Consider the following 19146-nt stretch of genomic DNA (forward strand, 5'->3'; position numbering starts at 1 on the left):
CAGTTTAAAACTAGGTTGGTCTATTGGCATCTTTTCAGAACAAGTGCTAAATGGTCAAGACAGGAGCTGAATGAGTCTCCAAATACTGAAAAGTCATCCATGAAGACTTCCAGAAATTTTTCTACCATATCAGAGAAGATAGAGAGCATGCACTTCTGAAAGGTTGCAGGTGCATTGCATAGACCAAAGGGCATTCTTCTGTAGGCAAATACTCCAGAAAGACATGTGAATGCTGTTTTCTCTTGGTCCTAAGGATCTACTGCAATTTGGTTGTATCCTGAATAGCCATCCAAAAAGCAGTAGTATTCATGACCTGCTAGTCTCTCTAGCATCTGGTCTATGAATGGTAAATGAAAATGATCATTTCTGGTGGCTGTATTGAGCCTTCTATAGTCAATACACATAGGGACAACATGGACAGGGCTCACCCAGGGGCTATCAGAAATAGGATAAATAATTCCAGCCTCTAGTAACTTAGTGACCTCTTTCTGCACCATTTCCTTCATAGATGGATTTAGCCACCTCTGTGGTTGAACCACTGGCTAACACTTTACCAACAGTGAAGATGAGCTTGATCCTGCTGTTAGTGGATTTCAAGATAATGTGGTGAATGAAAAAAGTAGGGCAGTGAAAAAGAAGGGGGTCGCAACTGATAACTTTGAAGATGAAGATGGAGCAAGGAGTGATGAATTAGAGAATGACCACGAGGTTGGAGATGATGTGTCTGATTCAGACCACCGTTATCCAGTTCACAAGCATCAAAAAGACATGAGCCAATACAAGTGGGAAGTGGGCACAGTGTATGCATCCAGAGAAGAGTTCAAGGACACTGGGAATGCATATGCCGTGCAAACCGCTAAGGCGATCACATTTAGGAAATGTGATCTACAGATGGTTAGGGCAGTTTGTAATGTATTCTTCTAATTATCCTCCTTATTATGATATAATTTCGGATCCTGGATTTTGAATGCTGAATTGAATTTTGGTATAATTTTATAATGCTGAACAGAATTGATATAATTTTGGATTTTGAATTAGTGTAATTCTGAATTTTACTGTAATTGCTGTATTGGCTGTGGTTTTTATTTTGCTGTAATGGCTGAGAAATTGGGTTTTAATAGGGCAGGGATAGTTTGTTTTGCACATATTGAAAAAATGTTGCTGCTGAGATTGGTTCATAGCTATTTCTAATTAGTAATTTGGCATTAATTAAGTAATTTGTTGATTCTAATTAGTATTTTATGCCATGATTTCTTTTAGTTATAAATTGTAATCTTTGAATTTGAATGTAGAATTTTAATGATGAGATGAGATATAGTATAGTTAGTAGGTGGGTTATGAAATTTTAAATTTTATTATTATATGAAAGATTGAAAAAATTTAGAAGAATACATTACAGAATATAGAATTCACATTGTGGAACTAAATATGATGTATTCTTTAATTTATGCCATGATTTCACATGGTGGAATTCACATTGTTGCTGATTAAATTGTAGTATATTGTATTTTTAATAATTTTATTTTATATTTAACGAAATCGGTTCAACCACGATTGGACCATTGAACCATTGAACCAGTTACTCGACCGGTTCAATGACCGATTCGATTCTCGCAACCTTGGTTCTCTGTGACTGGCATAAAGCCACTATTGTTACATGGTGGAAATGTCTAAAATGAGGTAATTATTAAGAATGTAATTTAGGGGATTTTTTTTTTATTTTTATTGGTACCATTTACATCTAAATAATAGAGGAACTTTGTGTTAATTATTATGAATAAATAATCTCTATTAATGTTTTATTGAGCATTTTAATGTATCTAGTGTTAATGTTTTTAAGAAAACTACTAACCTCTAATCTTGAGGTATAACACCTTTTAGTTTCATATTGAGGTATAACTCAAAAATTATTTTCATATTAAAATTTTTTTATTTAAAAATTATTAAATTTTTAATAATTTTATTTAATATTTAATTAAATCGGTTAAATTTCGGTTGAACTCCGATCAAACCAATAAACCAGTCACTTTACCGGTTCATTGACCGGTCCGGTTCTCGCAACCTTGCTCTAAACTTTACCGTAGAGGAAAACGTCTCATAGTGCTGCTGCGAAGTTGAGAGTTGCTAGTTTCTACCTTCCTCTTCTCCCCTTTTCCTTCTCTGCTCTCCAAGTCAGCCGGCGTCACTGATCCGTTCTCTGCATCGCCACTCCGTTCAGTTCGTTCACTACTGCGCCGCCGCCGTTCTCCGTTTATCCTCCTGCATCGCTACTCCGGGTCGTTGCCACCAGCGCCACTGCTCGCATCTTTGCCGGCGTCTCTCGCCTCTCCGGCCACTTCTCCCTCATCCTGGTAAGTTTCACTGGTCTCCTATTTTCTGCTTGGATTTTGGCATTTTGCTTCATGAATTTGCTTTTATCCTCATTAATAATAAGTTTCTGATAATGTAATTTATTTTTATATTTTAAAATTCTATTTTGCTTCATGATTTTGATTTTGTGATGTTGTTTGCTGCTGTTGTTTGTTAATATTTGTGGTGCTGATTTTGTGGGCTATTCTGTTTCTTAATCAATGTTAGCTATGATTGTATTTTCAATTTTTACCCATATCTCCCTTTCTGCCTCCCTTTCTTCCTTCAATCTTGATGCAGCACTAACAATTTCTTGTGGAGAGACATCTTTATCTTCGAAAATCTTCATGTTCCTTGCATTCCATATCTTCCATAACACCATGGCAATGAGGCAAATTTTGAATTTTATTGTTATTGAAACATTTAATTTAGATATTTAGAAATTTATATGGTTATATTTTAAATAATTTTATTTTATACTTAATTAAACTGGTTCAATTACGGTTCAACCATGGTTAGATCATTGAACCTTTAAATCCGTCACTTGACTGGTTCGCTGACCAGTTTGATTCTCGTAACCTTGATCAGGAGTGTGTCATGGATTCACAATCTCTTGCATACCATCTGTTCGACAAAATGCTTGTGCTTGCTCACACTCCCTGTTGGCTCCAATGCAATTTTTCATTGTTCCATTCATGAGAGTACCCATGAAGAAGCACTAATAGAGTCATCAAATGCAATGAATTCAATAGCATTGGGATCAATACCAACGAAGCATGTTCTTTGTGCCACACTTAGTTCTTGCGCAAAAACTCTTAATTGGCCTTTAGGTATACAAATCCATGCTCATATCATTCGATCCGGGTATGAGAATAGTTTGTTCCTTGGCAGTGCACTCATTGATTTCTATGCAAAATGTGATTCCATTTTGGAGGCAAAGAAGGTATTCACATCCATGAAGGTGCACGATAAGGTATCATGGACTTCACTCATTTCTGGGTTCTCAATAAATGGACAAGGAAAAGATGCGTTCTTGTTGTTCAAGGATATGTTGGGTACCCAAATTAAGCCTAATTCTTTTACCTTTGCCAGTGTTATTGGTTCTTGTGTGGGGCAAAATGGCGGCCTTGAAAAGTGTTCAATTCTTCATGCACATGTTGTGAAACGAGGATTTTGTGCCATGAATTTTGTGTTGTGCTCATTGGTTGATTGTTATGCAAAATGGGAGTGTGTTGATGCTGCTGCTTTAGTGTTTGATGAAAGTACTGAAAGGGATAGTATTGTGTATAATTCAATGATCTCTGGTTATTGTCAAAACTTGTACTATGATGACGCTCTGAAACTGTTTGTGGAAATGCGGCAGAGGAATTTGGATGTTACTGATCACACTTTATGTTCTGTATTAAATGCTTGCAGTGGCATTGCAATACTTCTTCAAGGAAGACAAGTGCACTCTGTTGTTGTTAAGATGGGTTCAGAGCAGAATGTGTTCGTGGTCAGTGCTTTGATTGATATGTATTCAAAGGGCGGTGACATTGGTGAGGCTCGAGCTGTGTTGGACCAGACTTCTAACAAAAATAGTGTGTTGTGGACATCTATGATCACGGCTTATGCTTGCTGCGGTAGAGGTTTGGAGGCTCTGGAACTTTTTGATCATTTATTGGTGGAGAAAGAGTTCATTCCTGATCATGTGTGTTTTACAGCAATCTTAACAGCTTGCAATCATGCTGGATTTCTTCACAAAGGGGTGGAGTACTTCAACAAAATGAGCACAGATTACCAGTTGTCTCCTGATATAGACCAATATGCTTGCTTGATTGATCTGTATGCTAGAAATGGAAATCTTAGGAGGGCAAGGGAATTAATGGTAGAAATGCCTTATGATCCAAATAATGTAATCTGGAGTTCCTTCTTGAATTCTTGCAAGATTCATGGAGATGTAGAGCTTGGAAGGGAGGCTGCGGATCAGCTCATTAAGATGGAACCATGTAATGCAGCACCATATTTATCACTAGCACAAATCTATGTGAAAAAAGGTTTATGGAACAAAGTGGCTGAAGTCAGAAGCCTTATGCAAAGAAGGAGAATAAGAAAACCTGCAGGATGGAGTTGGATAGAGGTAGATAAGAAGCTTCATGTCTTTGCAGTTGATGATGTAACTCATCAACAATCAATTGAGATATATGCGGAGTTGGAAAAGATTTATCTGGGAATTATAGAAGTGTCAATTTATATATCATAGTATATCAATATTTAAGCATAGGTCTACTCTCCTTGCTTCCTATGGATTACGGATTCCAATTTATGATGAGAACCTTGGATACTTTCATGTTGTTAATTTATCACATGTTGATTGAGGCAGAGTATAATCTCCAGAAAAAATCCAATGTGTTGGATACCGACTCTAATTTAACCCTGTTGTTCTTCGAAAAATTTAGCTGATAACAAGAGGCAACATGTATTCGAGGTAGTAGATGAAATCTTATAGGGGGTTCAACGTACATGGAGGAGCTCAGGTCTCCCCTTTTTCATATACGAGTAGAGATTATGATCCGGCCATTGTTTCCCATGGTTCGGGAGAATTATGGCGGTCCCTTGTGTGAGAGATTTTGCTATTCATTGGGGATCTTTTCCGGTTTGGTCAGATTCCCCTCCCACTGTTATGGTTGACTGTTTGGGCCCCTGGATGAGCTGCTGGGGTGCCCCTGGGCTGTGCTGGATGCATTTCCGTGTCGGGCTTATCCAGAACAAATTTTATGCAACAAAAGGTGACCAAGATGTTGATGCCTAGTGATATTCTATATTATTATTATTATTATTATAGCATCGTTGGCTGATGCCGTGTGGATATGCATATCATTTGAGATCATTTTTTAGGTATTATTGTAATTCTCTATTTTTTGTTTAAACTCTTATCTTATTTTGAATAAGCTCTTATCTAAACATATTCATGCATCCTGCTTATATATCATGATTATTGACTTTGTTTTACTTCTTACATCATAACTGTTTTTCTAGGATTGATTTTGGAGATGTTATGTAAATAAAGGATGCTTTCTTTTCTTATTTATTCAAGTTGAGTATATTAATCAGCTCTCTGATTTCTAATAACAGAAAAATATGGTTGCCAATTGTAAATGATTGATTCAGCCCAGGTCAAGAATATTTAATTCATAGAGTAGTGCTTTTTCACCAAACTTAACCAAATTTTAGAAATCCAAGGGGCAAGAAATATGGATATTAACATAGTTTCTGACTTCAATTTCCATTATTAATATATACTCTTACAATTTCCATCAAGCAGCTTATCAACACTATCTATCTGTCTATCTACGTATCTATATAACAATAGTAATTGCTTTTGGTTGTTCAATTTGGACCCCAGTAACTCAAGTACATGACAGTCCTTGTGGTCTCTTCTGCCTGATTGTTTTTCATTTCGTTAATGTAATGTTGTTTCTGTTGAAGTAGGTACTGAAGCTGAACCAAGGAAGAAGGGAGCAGCTGCGACTGCTTAAGCTTTTTGGATTGAAAGATTGTTGTTTGGTGGGTACGGAATTAGAGTGTTAGATTTTTATTTTTCTTTTGTTGAGGCAAGGCCTTTTAGGCTTTTGGAACATTCGTTTATTTTGATAGCCTCATTGCTTCTGTCTCTCTTGGTCTTGTTTACTTCAATTTTGTAATTGCTATTAAATTTCAACGAGTCAAACTTTTCGGATATTCAATTGGATTATATGACAACTATAGTTTTGGTTTCGATTGGTTCATACTTTGGCAAATATTTACGATTATGCCCGGAATAATATCCCAACATTCATAAGATTTCCACTAAATTATTTTTGTGAAAATAGATTAGAATTGGGTTATGTTTTGTCTCATATCTTTCTACCATGTTCATGTAACAAAAACAGTTATATCTCTGTTGTTTGGCATCATAGCCAAAGAGTCATAGACTATGTGCTTCAAGAGTTAATGAAGAGAACTGGCTTGGCTTGCTTGACATTTTGCTTTGTTCCATTCTTGGTTTTTTTTATGGCCAAAGATAGTATTTTACTTGGCTATATCGACAGAGGAACACGGTTTAGCATATAATAACCATTGGTTATGTGCATAATTGAAAGCTTAGATAGTCATTTTTCATGGTTTGTTTAGTCATATTCCAATGGGTGGTATTTATTGAAATCTAATACAATATAAATGGTGAGGGATGTTGTTGATAATGTTATTACAAAGATGGCTATAGTAGATGTTATACTTTGATGATGTGTTGCTTTGTGTCGATACATGTACTTTGTGAAAATTTTATGTTACTATGTTGTGACCAAATCAAGGTTTCTTTTTTTCCCCAACTATTCTTTTAATTGACTCTAGAGTATTTCATGCTTTGAAATAAATGATAAGGAATAATGTGTTACTGTGGGTTAAAATTGATATAGTTAGTGTTAGCAATTAGCATTCTCGTAAATCAGAATATACTATGGTATATGGTGTTGGGAGGACTAATATATGTTTGTTCTCAATTGATCTTTGTTGACATGGACTAATATACATACTATGGTCATAACATGACCCGGTAGTGCAAATTTGGATGAATTTCCCCTAAAAAAAATCGGTTTATAGATTTAAATCGGTTTTATAATGGTAAAAAAAAGAAAAACTGATTTTTTAAAGTGTCAAAAATTGATTTACATGCTCAAATTGATCTTATATAAAATTGATTTTTGAATGGAAAAATCTATTATTTTTTTAAAATTTGTTATTGGTTTTGTAATCGATTTTTTTTATATAAAACCAATTAGGTTTATTGACCTGAATCAAACTTTTAGTTAACCAAAATCAAGGTTGTTCTTTTTTTATTAACCTTAACCAGGTTCAGTCCTTCTAATATCCGGTGACATTCTATATTATTATTATTATTATTGCATCCTTAGCTGAAATCGTGTGAATATGCATGCCATTTGAAATAATTTTTAGGTATTATAATTCTCTATTTCTTATTTAAACTCTTATCTTATTTTGAATAAGCTCTAAAATCATGTCTGAACATATAGATTTTTTTTAGAAATAAAATAAAAAAATAATTATTTTTCGATACCTGATTTTTCAACTTTAAATTTTTTAAATACGATTTTTTTTATTTAGAGCGAGTTATATTTTTTATAGAGTTCGTCTAATCCCCGACGAACTTCACTTTAATTTTTTCCAAAACCCACGAAACTCAATTTTTTAAGTCATTATCACCGTCTCCAAGAATATATAGGACACAAAAATACACAGACAACAACCATAACTTTTTCAACATTGCTGGCGACAATGGCAACTATTATCATCGTCTCCAGACATACACAGGTACATGGGAATAAGTTATATTTAACAAGGATTTTTTCTCATTATAAATTAAAGAAAAACCATTATTTCTCTAATAAAAATATGACTTATTCATGTGTACTCCTATGTATTCTAGAGACGATGATAATGGTTGTCATTGTCTATTGAAAAACGTAAGATTCTGAGTTAACCATTTTTTTTTTGGAATTTGAAATGAGGTTCGTCGGGGTGCGACAAACTTGTTCTAGATAAAAAAAAGTTCGTATTTAAAAAATTAAAATTAAAAAATAGGGTTTTAGAAAATAATAAATTTTTTTATTTTATTTCAGTGAAAATTCCCTGAACATATTCATGCGTCCTGCGGATTCCTGCTTATCATGATTATTGGAGGTCACAGAGAAGTTGACTTTGTTTTACTTTTTACATCATAACTGATCTTCTAGGATTGATTTTGAAGACTTCTTGTAAATCAAGGATGCTTATTAAGACCATCTCCAGTAGGGAACTCATTCTAATTTTTGTTTATGGTCCATCTGTCATAAAAAATAACTCCACATCAGCTTTTGCGTTATAAACAGTAAATAGGAACTCAAAGCATCTCTCTCTTCTCCATTAGGAGGAACTGACTTTAGTCCCTGTTATGGTCCCACTTAATTAATTAATTAAAATACTTGTAATTAATGTAATTAATTTTTTTTAATAATTTAATTTAAAATACTTGTTGGGTATTTGGAATTTGAGGAAAATTTTGTAAGTAATTGAAGAAAGAGTTGAGTTGGTTTGGATCCATTTTTTCGAACAAAAAATAATAGTAGCAGAACTTTGATTTCGTAAACTTGGAAGAAGATAAAGAAGAGTGGTAGATAGTGTGAGAATAGAAGTATATCTAAGTGGTATATATAGAGTAACAAAATATTAATTTATTAATAATAACGGTAACATAATAACGGCTAGTTTTGCAACAGCTAATTTTACAACGGCTAATTTAATATAATAATATAAATATAAATAATATTTAATATTGATTATTATATAAATAATTAATATAAATTATTAATTAAATAAATGATTAATTATTTAAATAATTAATATAAACTATTAATTAAATAAAATTATAATTATTTAATTTAATTAACTATTATAATTATTATTAAATTTAATTTAATTTAATTATTTAATATAATTATTTATTTAACTATAATTTTATATGTATTTATTTAAAAGGTAACTTACCATGTGGCAAGTTACCATTGGTTGTGTTTGAGTCCCTGCTCACAGGAACTCTTCTGCCTTGGCCTCTGTGAAGGAACTCATCTCTCTCCTTCTCCAACGATAAATTCCACCATGTGTCAGGAAAAAGTGGAATGAGGACTATGCATTGGAGCTGTTCTAAGGGCAGAAGTCTGGTTCAAAATTTGTAAGCAAGGATCCCTCAAAAGATTAATTATAATTATACCTTGCAAAATCCAATGAACTTTTACAAGTAATAGCTATTGTTTGCAACTTCTTAACTATGTTAAGTTTACTAGGAAATTGTTCTATGCCCTTAAATAGTTTCCCAACATGAATCAAAACTCGAGCTTATGGAAAAATCACCAAAAGCCCACTAGCGAAATAAGCACAAGTCAATTAACTGATCAATGATTATTGAAGATGTGGAGGAAAACAAAGTTTTGCATGTAATTCAACAAGTGAAACTTCACAAATTACAAAGTTTAATTCATTCCAATATTTTGAATTCTTAACACTAGCTCATTCTTCCACATTTGTCATCATAAATTCATCCCAATGTTTGACTTCTCAACACTAACATGATCTGTCCTAAAAAGAGGGGGAGGAAGAAAGAAAGAAATACAAATAACACGTTCTTGTCCGTATTTGGCATGAAAATAATCTCTTCCCTCAATGTTGTGATCCACTTGTGCCAAATAGTCTCATCAAACACCTGATACATCATTCATATGTAGCAGTTAGAAGATAGCAAAGCTAACATATTCATCAATGAGCAATTTCTCTTAGAACCTAATCAAAAGAAAAAAAAATCAAGAATTATCCAGACACTACTTGATGGTTGATGCAAGAGTGGTACTTATACGAATTTCAACGTAAAACATTGTTGTATTTGAAAGAGAGATTATTAAAACGGAGAGATAGAGATTCGAAAACTAATATAAAATTAAATTTCTGTATTATATTTAGTGTAAAGTGTACGACATTAAATTATATTTTAGTATTTTATTTAGTTCAAGATAAATATAAATATAAAATAAAAATATTTATTAAAATATTTTTAGTTATTAAAAAAATATTATTAAAATTAAAATTATAATTTTTCATTTACTAAACACAGTAGTAAATCACAATATACAAGTTTTATTCCAATCTACAAAAACAAACACACATTAAAGGCAAAACCTTTATGCTGATCTGAGGCATCATGATACTCTTCTTCCTCCTCGGGGACAGGAAGCAACTCTGCGACTTCGTCAGTCTCATCCTGGGCGGCGTTACTATTCTTGTCGTGAGGATACCTGACAACCACGACAGGACAGACGCAATGCTGCACGCAATAATCGCTGACACTCCCAAGCCTCCCCTTAGCACTCCTCTTGCCTGCGCCAAATCCGCGGCTCCCCATGATCACAGCGCCCAGTCTCAATCTCTCTACTTCCAAGCACAACCTCTCCTTCATGTCGTGGTCTTTCACTATGTGGATGCTGCAATTTTATGTATGTGTAACAAATTCTTTTGCATGTAAGTTCAATACAATTAAGAGTAAAGAATAAAAAAAAAGAGTTTCCTTCAAAAACTAAAAAGTTTAAATATATAAAAAAAATTAATATAAAAAAGTCTAAGACATCATCACTTTTATTAAAATCTGGCCAACACTTAATTATAAAAAAATAAAAGTAATCCTACACCATTAGATGTCATCTCAAACCATTAAAAATATTAATGATGATTATACATTGGGAAATACTAGGTAAACAATGAAAATTTTGAACAACATGAACAACTATCAATCAAATAAAAATTCACTACACCCTAATTTAATGCTACTAATTAAATTTACTCTTTTAACCTTATTAATTCACATTATTTACACATTGTTTAAAAATCTTGTTGATTACCTATACTTTTCCTTATACATTACAAATTCTGCTGGTCTTATCACTCCTCTTTTACTATAGAAAAAAGTTGAGGAGGCCAGCAACTTTTAAATTCTGACCAACATGTAACCAATAAAAAATAGTAAACTATTGGATGAAATCTCACACCAATTTCACACCATTAAAATTATTATTAATAGCTATTTAATAACTATAAATCCCAAAAATTACTAATTCCCTAACACTCATCTTACTGCAATCTTATAGCCGTCGGAGAAGTTGTATTTGTATATTCTATTATGTAATAATGTATTAATGTATAATTAAATAATGAGAAATGATGGAGACAAAATTTATGATTTTTTGTTATCACTTAATTATTAATTTAATTTATTTAATTTAATAATTTAATAATATATTTTATTTCATATTTTTAAATATTAATAGTTAATTGATGATAAAAAATAATAAATTATGATAATTTTTTAATATTTTTTTAAATAATTTTATAAAAAAATTTTAGTGCATTTCAAACCCACTCTATGGATAATAAGCTTTACAAAAAATGTTTTCATATAAAAAATATTATATATATATAAATTAACTATTAAATTAATTATCATATATTTATATATAAATACATATATTTAAATTATTTTAATATATTTTATATCAGTAATTGTTTTTAAATTAAATAATTTTACATTATTTATCAAAATTAAATGTCTCCTAAAAAGAGCCAATTAGTTATACTTCAAATGACATAGTCTTTCCATACTCAATTAAGAGGTTGCGAATTTGAGTCTTCTATCTTTGATAAAAAAAAAAATCTCCTAAAAAGAAATCTGTTTATGATATATAATACAAAACTCCATGAGAAAACATACCTGAACGGAATTTCAGCCTCCACAAGGGGCTGAGATAGGTCACTGACCTTGCTGCTCGTGAAGCTGACGAAATCCTCCTCCAGCTTCCGCCGCGACTCCTCTCCCGGCTCTGCCGTAGCCCCAGCATCAGAGCCCCAGTCAGCACCATAGAGAACGCTCGTGGGGCGCACGTGCAGGAGGATGACGGCGTCACCGGGACGGAGGTAGTTCTGTACGGCCCACTTGACTGCATAAGCACTCTCGTCACTTAGGTCAACAGCGATCGCAATCTTGCGCTGCGAATCAGCGAGGGGAGACAGAACCGGAGACGACGGAACCGGTGGCTGTGGATTCGTCACGTTCATGGTGATGAGTTGGACGCAGTCAACGTTAACGTGTGCTTTGTTTTTTTGTTTCGGTGAAGCGTTGAAGTTTGGAACCGGAAATTACGGAGCATATAAAAATTAACAACGGAGTTAGCAAGGTAACTGGAGAAGTTTGTTTCTCTACTTTCTGTGTTTATGTTCTACTTTTCTTTCCAAGTTTGTTGTATCAAAGTCTTTCTTTGCATTTTGCAAGTCATGACATTTAATTATGGTTCAATTCAACCCATCACGTTACTCACATCTTTATTATTACTTGCTATTATTTATTTTAGAGAAAGGTTAGAAGACTATTAGTATTTTTTATTATTAATTAATTATTAATATTTAAAAATATAAGATAAAATATATTTTTAAATTATTAAATTAAAAAAATTATACTAAAAAATGAATTAATGACTAAATAATAATTAAAAATAATAAATTTTGATCATTTGTAATATTTTTTTATTTTATACATTATAGTGTCTCTGTAATTTGTATAAGTGAAATATACGTCAATAATAGCTTACTGTTAGTTACTTAATACATACCCAAAATTATTGATACATACGTCCATTTATTTTTAGAATAATCTTACATACACTAATTTTGTGTAAACCTTTTTTTTATATTTTTTATTTTTTTATTAAAAGTAATTGACAAAGAGAAAAGGGATAAAAAAATTTGTCTTAAAAGAAAATATACGAAAAGAAATTGCAAAAAAATAATATAAATATTTTATATTTTTAATTGACAAACATGTAATTACTAAAATAAGAATAAAACATGTTACCACTTACCATATTATTTTTTGGCAACCATACAAAAAAATCATTCATTTAACTTGTATTTATATAAAATATATATTAAAATAAATATAAATATTTAATAATTATTTTTTTTATATACATAGTATTTTTTAATTTTTTTATAATTTATTTATTTAGCTTAGCTTAAAGATTTATACCACTTATCATATACAACTGATCAAAAGATACACGAAAATCAAGGAAAAACAGTAATTATATATGTTAATTCACGATAAAGAATTACCTACATATATATTTTTTAATTTGATTTGTTTTATATGCATAAAAATTAATATGTAATAAATAAAAATCCAATATTGAAATCTTTCCGTGCCAAGCAAGCAGTCCATAATATAAATTTTTACTGTGAAAATTTATTAGGACCTTACAAAAAGGAATTCTCCTCTTATTTATATATAAACTTATGAGGAAGAAACAAACAAATTAAATTAGATATTTTTTTGTGTTTTGGACCAATCTGCGAGTCTTTTCTTGAAACGGTTACTAAACTCGATAATTTTAAGATTAGATCATTTTTACAGTTTAAAGACGGATCAATAACTTTTAATATTCTAATCCAATATTCGAATTTAAATACCTCTCTTATCTTAGCCAAATAAGATAAGATGATGACGGCTCATACTGGTCCACAATTTCTAACCAACATTCAAATCCAAATACCTCCTTTGTCTTAGCAAGATAAGATAAGATGAGATAACTACCACTAGCTATATAAAGGAGAGCCAAAGACCTCTTCCTTATACCTCTCAGATCCATTCTGACTTGAGCGTCAGAGTGTCTTTACAGGTACCATCCCCATTGTTCCAGCCAAATAATCCGGCGACCGTCTTGACTCGCAAGTCCCCGATCCATCTCACAACTCGTACCAGAGACTTCTAGTACATTGGTGCCGACTGTGGAGACTGCCAAATCGTGGCGGCATGACGGAGAATCTCAAGGAGCAATCCTCAAGCCACCACCATGACTCACACCCACGAAGCCCAACTCCCGAACTACAAGATAACGCTCCTCCCACCAACGGGAGGATACAAGCACTGTGCATCGTCAACCAACCCCCGGTCCAGCAGCAACCAAAAGAGGACAACCGTCCACCTAGGGGTGTTCAAAACCTATCCGAACCGAAAAAACTAAAAACCGAACAAACCGAAAATCGAAAAAACCAATAAAATCATATTTTGCTGTTTTTTTGCAGTTCGGTTCGATTTTTGGTTTTGATACTGAAAACCTTAACCAAACCGAACCGAACCGGTCAAATTAAAAACCATAAAAACCATTAGACCATTATCGGCTGATTTTTTTTATATTGATTAAATATATATATAATATATTGTTATTGGAAAATTAGGTGTTTTTTTTTATATGGTGTTTTATTCAAATCGGACTGTCCGATTTATTTGATAAAAAAAATAAATTACAAATCGGAGGGTCCGATTTGCTTGAAGAAAAAATTAAACTCCAACTCGGAGGGTCCGATTTGTATTTTTTATTTTTTTTATTTGTTAAAATAAAAATCGGACGGTCCGATTTCAACATTAAAAATTTTTTTATTTTCGAAATCACAAATCGGACCGTCCGATTTGTGATTGTTTGTTTAAAAAACAAAACAATGCAAACAAATCGGTGCCTCCGATTTGTGTCATCCCATAGCCAAATAAAACACCTCTCTCCTCACACCATATTGTCATACACGTTTCTCTCTCCCACACGAAAAATCAAAAGCGACCATTATCCCACCCCACCCCACCCCCATCAGATAACCTAACGTTCCTAACCCATTACCCCAACCCCAACGCAGCCACTCTCTCGAAGAAGCCCCATTACCCCAACCCCTCCCAGCCCCTCTCATCCCTGCCTCCCAGCCCCTCCCAGCCCCGCCTCCCAGCGCCTCACAGCCTCTTCCAGTCCAGCCGAACCTACCCCTCCCAATCCCGTCGAACAATTGCCTCGCAGCCGCACCCAGCAGCGCCTCCTAACCCCTCTCAGCAGCGCGAACCGGCGAACCCATCAGCGACGTTCAGCCCCTCCCAACAGCGCAAACCGTCGAGCACAGCCCCTCCCAGCAGTGCCGGACCAGCCACCCACCAGTGTCGGACCAGCCCCTTCCATCCCCTCCTAGCGCCGAACACCAGATATAGAGCCTCCAAGTCAGGTATTAATTTGAATAATTTCTATTCTATGTATTATGTATTTGTTGCTGATTGTTGTTGATTGTTCATTTATTTGTTGCTGATTGTTGTTGATTGTTGTATTTGTTTATGCTGTTTGTTGTATTTGGGGATTTTAGCTTTTGAATGTGTATTATTCCTGATTGTTTGGGTTCTAGGTTCTGATTGTGGTGTTTTTAGGAGACGTTCTTGCTGTTTATTGATTTGCTGACTTGGTATTGTTAAATTATTTTACTACTTCTTTTTGAATAATTTTTGTTCTATGTTGAGTGTATTTTTGAAATTATTGATTATTGAATTTATTTATGCAGTTTGTTGTATGTGGGGGTTTAAGCTTCTGAATGTGTATTATTTCTTATTGTTAGGATTCTAGGTTCTGGTTGTAGAGAAATTATGTTTTTGATTGTTAAGGTTCTGAATATGTATTATTAAATGCTGTATTTGAGATTTGTGTGCTGATGTAGTTGCTATAAGGAATTAATGCTCCTGAAAGTGTAATGCCATATGGAAAGGATGCTAAAAATGAACCAACAAAGATTGTTCAAGGAAAGTCTTTGAGGGTCCTTGTATATGGAGAAGATCGCTATGGTCGTTGTGTCGGTGATCTCTACTATAATGGCATTTTTGCACAGGTAATTTGGTTTGTACTTTCTCTCGATTTTTCATTCATTTGTCAAGGTCGCCTTTGGAACATTCTTGAATTAATGTAGCTAGATACAATTAAATAATAACGAAATACATGTTAGTTCAATTAGCTCTATATAACATAGGATTGCTTTTGAGTTTCTCATTTTGCTTTTCTTTTATGATAAGGAAATGATGCTGAAGAAGGGTTTAGCATGGCACTACTAAGCCTATGACAAAAGTCCAAAACTAGAAGCAGTAAGTGATATACTACTTTTTCTTGTTTCCTTCATTTCTTTGTGCCAAAGCTATGTATCTAAACTTTATATTGTTGTTATTCTAGTGGGAAAACAAGCAAGAGCAGAGCGAGTTGGATTATGGGCCTCAAAGAATCCAGAGAACCCTGTGCCTGGATATATATATATATATGGTCTTTTAATAAATAAGGAATTCATTTTCTTATGTGTTTGTGTTTTGCTGAATTGTTAACACATTAGTCACTTTAAACAGTAGAATATGTAGTTTTTTTTATCTATAACTGTGAAACATTGGACCAAGACCTTTGTTAGTTATTGCGTATTTGTGTTCTATGATTGTGAAATGGTATGATAGGTTTTTCTTTGAGTTGATTGAAAAAACCGAACAAACCGAACCAAACCAAACCGATTTCAATTGGTTTGGTTTGGTTCGGATGATTTTGATTAAAAAATCGAACCAAACCGAACCGCAGCTTAATTAAACGATTGGATCGGATGATTTTTCTCTAAAAAATTGAACCAAACCGCACCGCGAACACCCCTACGTCCACCCATTGAAGCCTAGGCATCCGACGGCTTGGGAGAGAAGGCAGTCCAAATAATCCAAGAGCTATGCTTCAGGGTGCAAAATTTTGAAAGCCGAGTTACGCCCAAAGAACGGTATCACTTGGAGCACGCAGGCCAAGCGACTTCTAGAACCCGATCTTACCGTGATACCAGGAACAACAGGTCCCTAAAACAGTGACACAGCAAACAACACAACCGCAGCGTTTTTCAAGACCCAAAACACTGATGCGGAGAAGACGATTGACGGCACCATCAGGAAGTAAAACGAGCATGAAGCGAACACGTGATAATGGGAGCCACCCCATTCACAAAAAGAATCTCGAGTGCCAAACTCCCGAAGTGCTTCGACAATCTCACTGACATGATACGACGGAACCAAAGATCCCCAGGAATACCTAACGGCCTTCGAGGCCAGAATGAACCTGGAAGGAGCCGTCAATGCGGTCCGGTGCAGGGCCTTCCCAGTAACCTTAGCTGGCCCCACAATCAAATAATTCAACGCCCTTCCGAACAGCTCCATAGCCAGCTTTCACGACATCTCTCAAAAGTTCATGGCCAAGTTCACCACCAGGATCACCAAAGCTAAACACCCATTAGCTTGCTCAGAATCACCCAGAGACAAGATGAATCCACGAGGAAATATCTCGATAGGTTCAACGATGAGTGCTTGACAGTTGACAGACTCACGGACTCGGTCGTCAGTCTTTATCTGACAAATGGCCTCATAAATAAGGACTTCCGAAAACACCTTACCACTAAGTCGGTCTGGACCATGCACAAAATTCAAAACATTGCAAGAGAATACATAAACGACAAAGAGGTGAGTCAAGTCGTGGCCGCCAACAAATGGCAGCACGACAATACAGTACTTCGTAATAATCCGCCACTAAGAGAGACCCAGAAAGAACACCCCAAACCCGTAAACACCAACCGGCCACCCAAGGTGGAAAAGTTCTCAAACTAAACCTCCTACTCGCTCCCATCACGGAGATGTACCACCAAATAGCAGAACGAGACATCCTCCCAAAGGTGCGACAACTGAAGGAACGGACAGGTGGCAACAAGAGCCTATATTGCGATTACCACCGAGGATACGAGCATAAAATCCAAGATTGCTTCGACTTGAAGGACGCCCTCGAACAAGCCATCCGAGACGAAAAACTCTCTGAGTTTGCCAAAATCATCCGGGAACCCAGAAGAACTGAAAAGGAAAGATCACCAGAATGTGAAGGGCGCAATCCGAGGACATTACGACAAGCACCCCAGGAAAGTCCGGAGGTCGACCCCACCATAATTGTGAACATTATCACTGGAAAGGACGCACTGAAAAAGTCAAAATCGGCACTAAGAAAAAGATCTTGAAATCCTTGCCGTAGGAAACCAAGTTCCAACTTCTCTGGTTGCAGAAGCGATCACATTCTCCCCCGATGATTGTCAATATGGCACCTCGATGGAAGAAGCCCCATTCGTCATCTCGGCAAAAGTTGTGACCGGACTCATAAAGAGAATACTGGTTGACACCGGAGCAGACTTCAACATCCTCTTTAGAGGAGCCATCGACAAGCTGGGTCTCCAAAACAAAAATCTACAAACCCACCGCAACGGGGTAACTGGACTCCAGGACAACTTCCTCAAACCGGATGGTTCCATAGTATTACTACTAACCATCGGAATTGGAAGCCAAAGGAAGACCATTCTCTTTGAGTTCATTGTCCTCAAGGACTCCACTGCCTACAACATCATCCTCAAAAGAAAGACGACCAACGACCTATCCGCCGTCATCTTCACCAAGTTCCAAATCATGAAGTTCCAAGCCGATAACGGCACCATCGGAACGATACACGGGGACCGGAAAGTCGCGATAGAGTGCGACAATACCAGCTTGGCAATTCCAAGATTGGGTCATCCTCACGGCCCAAAGACGGATCAATAACTTCCAATATCCTGATCCAACATTCGAATTCAAATACCTCCTTTATCTTAGCCAGATAAGATAAGACGATGACAGCTCATACCGGCCCACAATCTCTAACTAACATTCGAATCCAAATACTTCCCTTAGCTTAGCAAGATAAGATAAGATGAGATAACTACCACTAGCTATATAAAAGGGGAGGTAGAGGCCCCTTAAGGTACGTTATTCATTCGACACACTTTATACCTCTCAGATCCATTATGACTTGAGTGTTGGAGTGTCTTTGTAGGTACCACCCCATTGCTCCAGCCAAATACTCCGACAACCACCTCAACTCGCAAGTCCTCGATCCATCTCACAACTCGTAATAGAGACTTCTAGTACACTTTGGTATGCCTGTTCATATTCCACTCTTTTGCGGTCATCATCACTCAGTTTATGTCTTTATGATATTATTACATTGATCAATAAGTTTATTTTAAGACAAGATCAAATTTTCCGAAGAATCTAATTTATGTTTTGTTTTCAATAACAACGGTTGGTGCTTGGATAAAAATGACTTCAATATTAGAGATCAGAGGATAGGGTAACCCTTTTTGTGTATTTATATATTTAGAATTTATATTTAATTTGTCTTGAGTTAGACTAATTAAATGCATGTTAAGACTTTTCTGTTGTGGACTAGTGAAGCCGTACATGGGCTTGTCAAAGAAGACAGGTCATGGGGAAATAATAAAGATCAAGAGCAGCAAAAAGACATACATGCGTTT

The 19146-nt window shown here is 34.9% G+C and overlaps 2 protein-coding genes and 1 long non-coding RNA gene across 4 annotated transcripts; 2 read left to right on the forward strand and 1 right to left on the reverse strand.

Annotated features, from left to right (window-relative positions):
- The first annotated feature begins 2097 nt into the window (after nt 1-2097).
- Nucleotides 2098-6104, forward strand: LOC107629920 (pentatricopeptide repeat-containing protein At3g02330, mitochondrial-like). 2 transcript variants are annotated; one of them, XR_015907660.1, is made up of 3 exons: nt 2098-2351; nt 2938-5117; nt 5821-6104. XR_015907660.1 is itself a non-coding variant. In XM_016332863.3 (2 exons), the coding sequence occupies exon 2, from the start codon at nt 3089-3091 to the stop codon at nt 4589-4591; it is 1503 nt and encodes a 500-aa protein (XP_016188349.1). In that variant the 5' UTR covers nt 2098-2351; nt 2938-3088; the 3' UTR covers nt 4592-5291. The 2 variants fall into 2 exon arrangements, 1 of the variants encoding a protein (XP_016188349.1); XM_016332863.3 differs by lacking the exon at nt 5821-6104 and having other exon boundaries at nt 2938-5291.
- Nucleotides 6105-9302: 3198 nt separating this feature from the next.
- LOC107629919 (universal stress protein PHOS34) lies at nt 9303-12284 on the reverse strand. The gene is made up of 3 exons (XM_016332862.2): nt 11675-12284; nt 10093-10394; nt 9303-9622 (listed from the first exon to the last, which is right to left on the reverse strand). Exons 1-3 carry the CDS (start codon nt 12016-12018, stop codon nt 9615-9617), a joined length of 654 nt encoding a protein of 217 aa, XP_016188348.1. The 5' UTR covers nt 12019-12284; the 3' UTR covers nt 9303-9614.
- A 2319-nt stretch (nt 12285-14603) lies between these two features.
- Nucleotides 14604-16225, forward strand: LOC107634266 (uncharacterized). The gene is made up of 4 exons (XR_001618818.3): nt 14604-14997; nt 15478-15645; nt 15827-15895; nt 15981-16225. It is a non-coding gene; the product is annotated as an uncharacterized LOC107634266 (long non-coding RNA).
- Nucleotides 16226-19146: the final 2921 nt, after the last annotated feature.

This window comes from Arachis ipaensis, chromosome B3, assembly GCF_059453495.1.
Source record: "Arachis ipaensis isolate K30076 ecotype BB chromosome B3, ASM5945349v1, whole genome shotgun sequence".
Lineage (NCBI taxonomy): Eukaryota > Viridiplantae > Streptophyta > Magnoliopsida > Fabales > Fabaceae > Arachis > Arachis ipaensis.

Excerpts from the sequence above, each read along its gene's own strand:
- LOC107629920 (XM_016332863.3), top strand. The coding sequence starts at position 3,089 with ATGAATTCAATAGCATTGGGATCAATACCAACGAAGCATGTTCTTTGT.
- LOC107629919 (XM_016332862.2), bottom strand. The coding sequence starts at position 12,018 with ATGAACGTGACGAATCCACAGCCACCGGTTCCGTCGTCTCCGGTTCTG. Across the intron at positions 10,395-11,674 it reads GAGGCTGAAATTCCGTTCAG|CATCCACATAGTGAAAGACC; the intron begins GTATGTTTTCTC and ends ATAAAATTGCAG.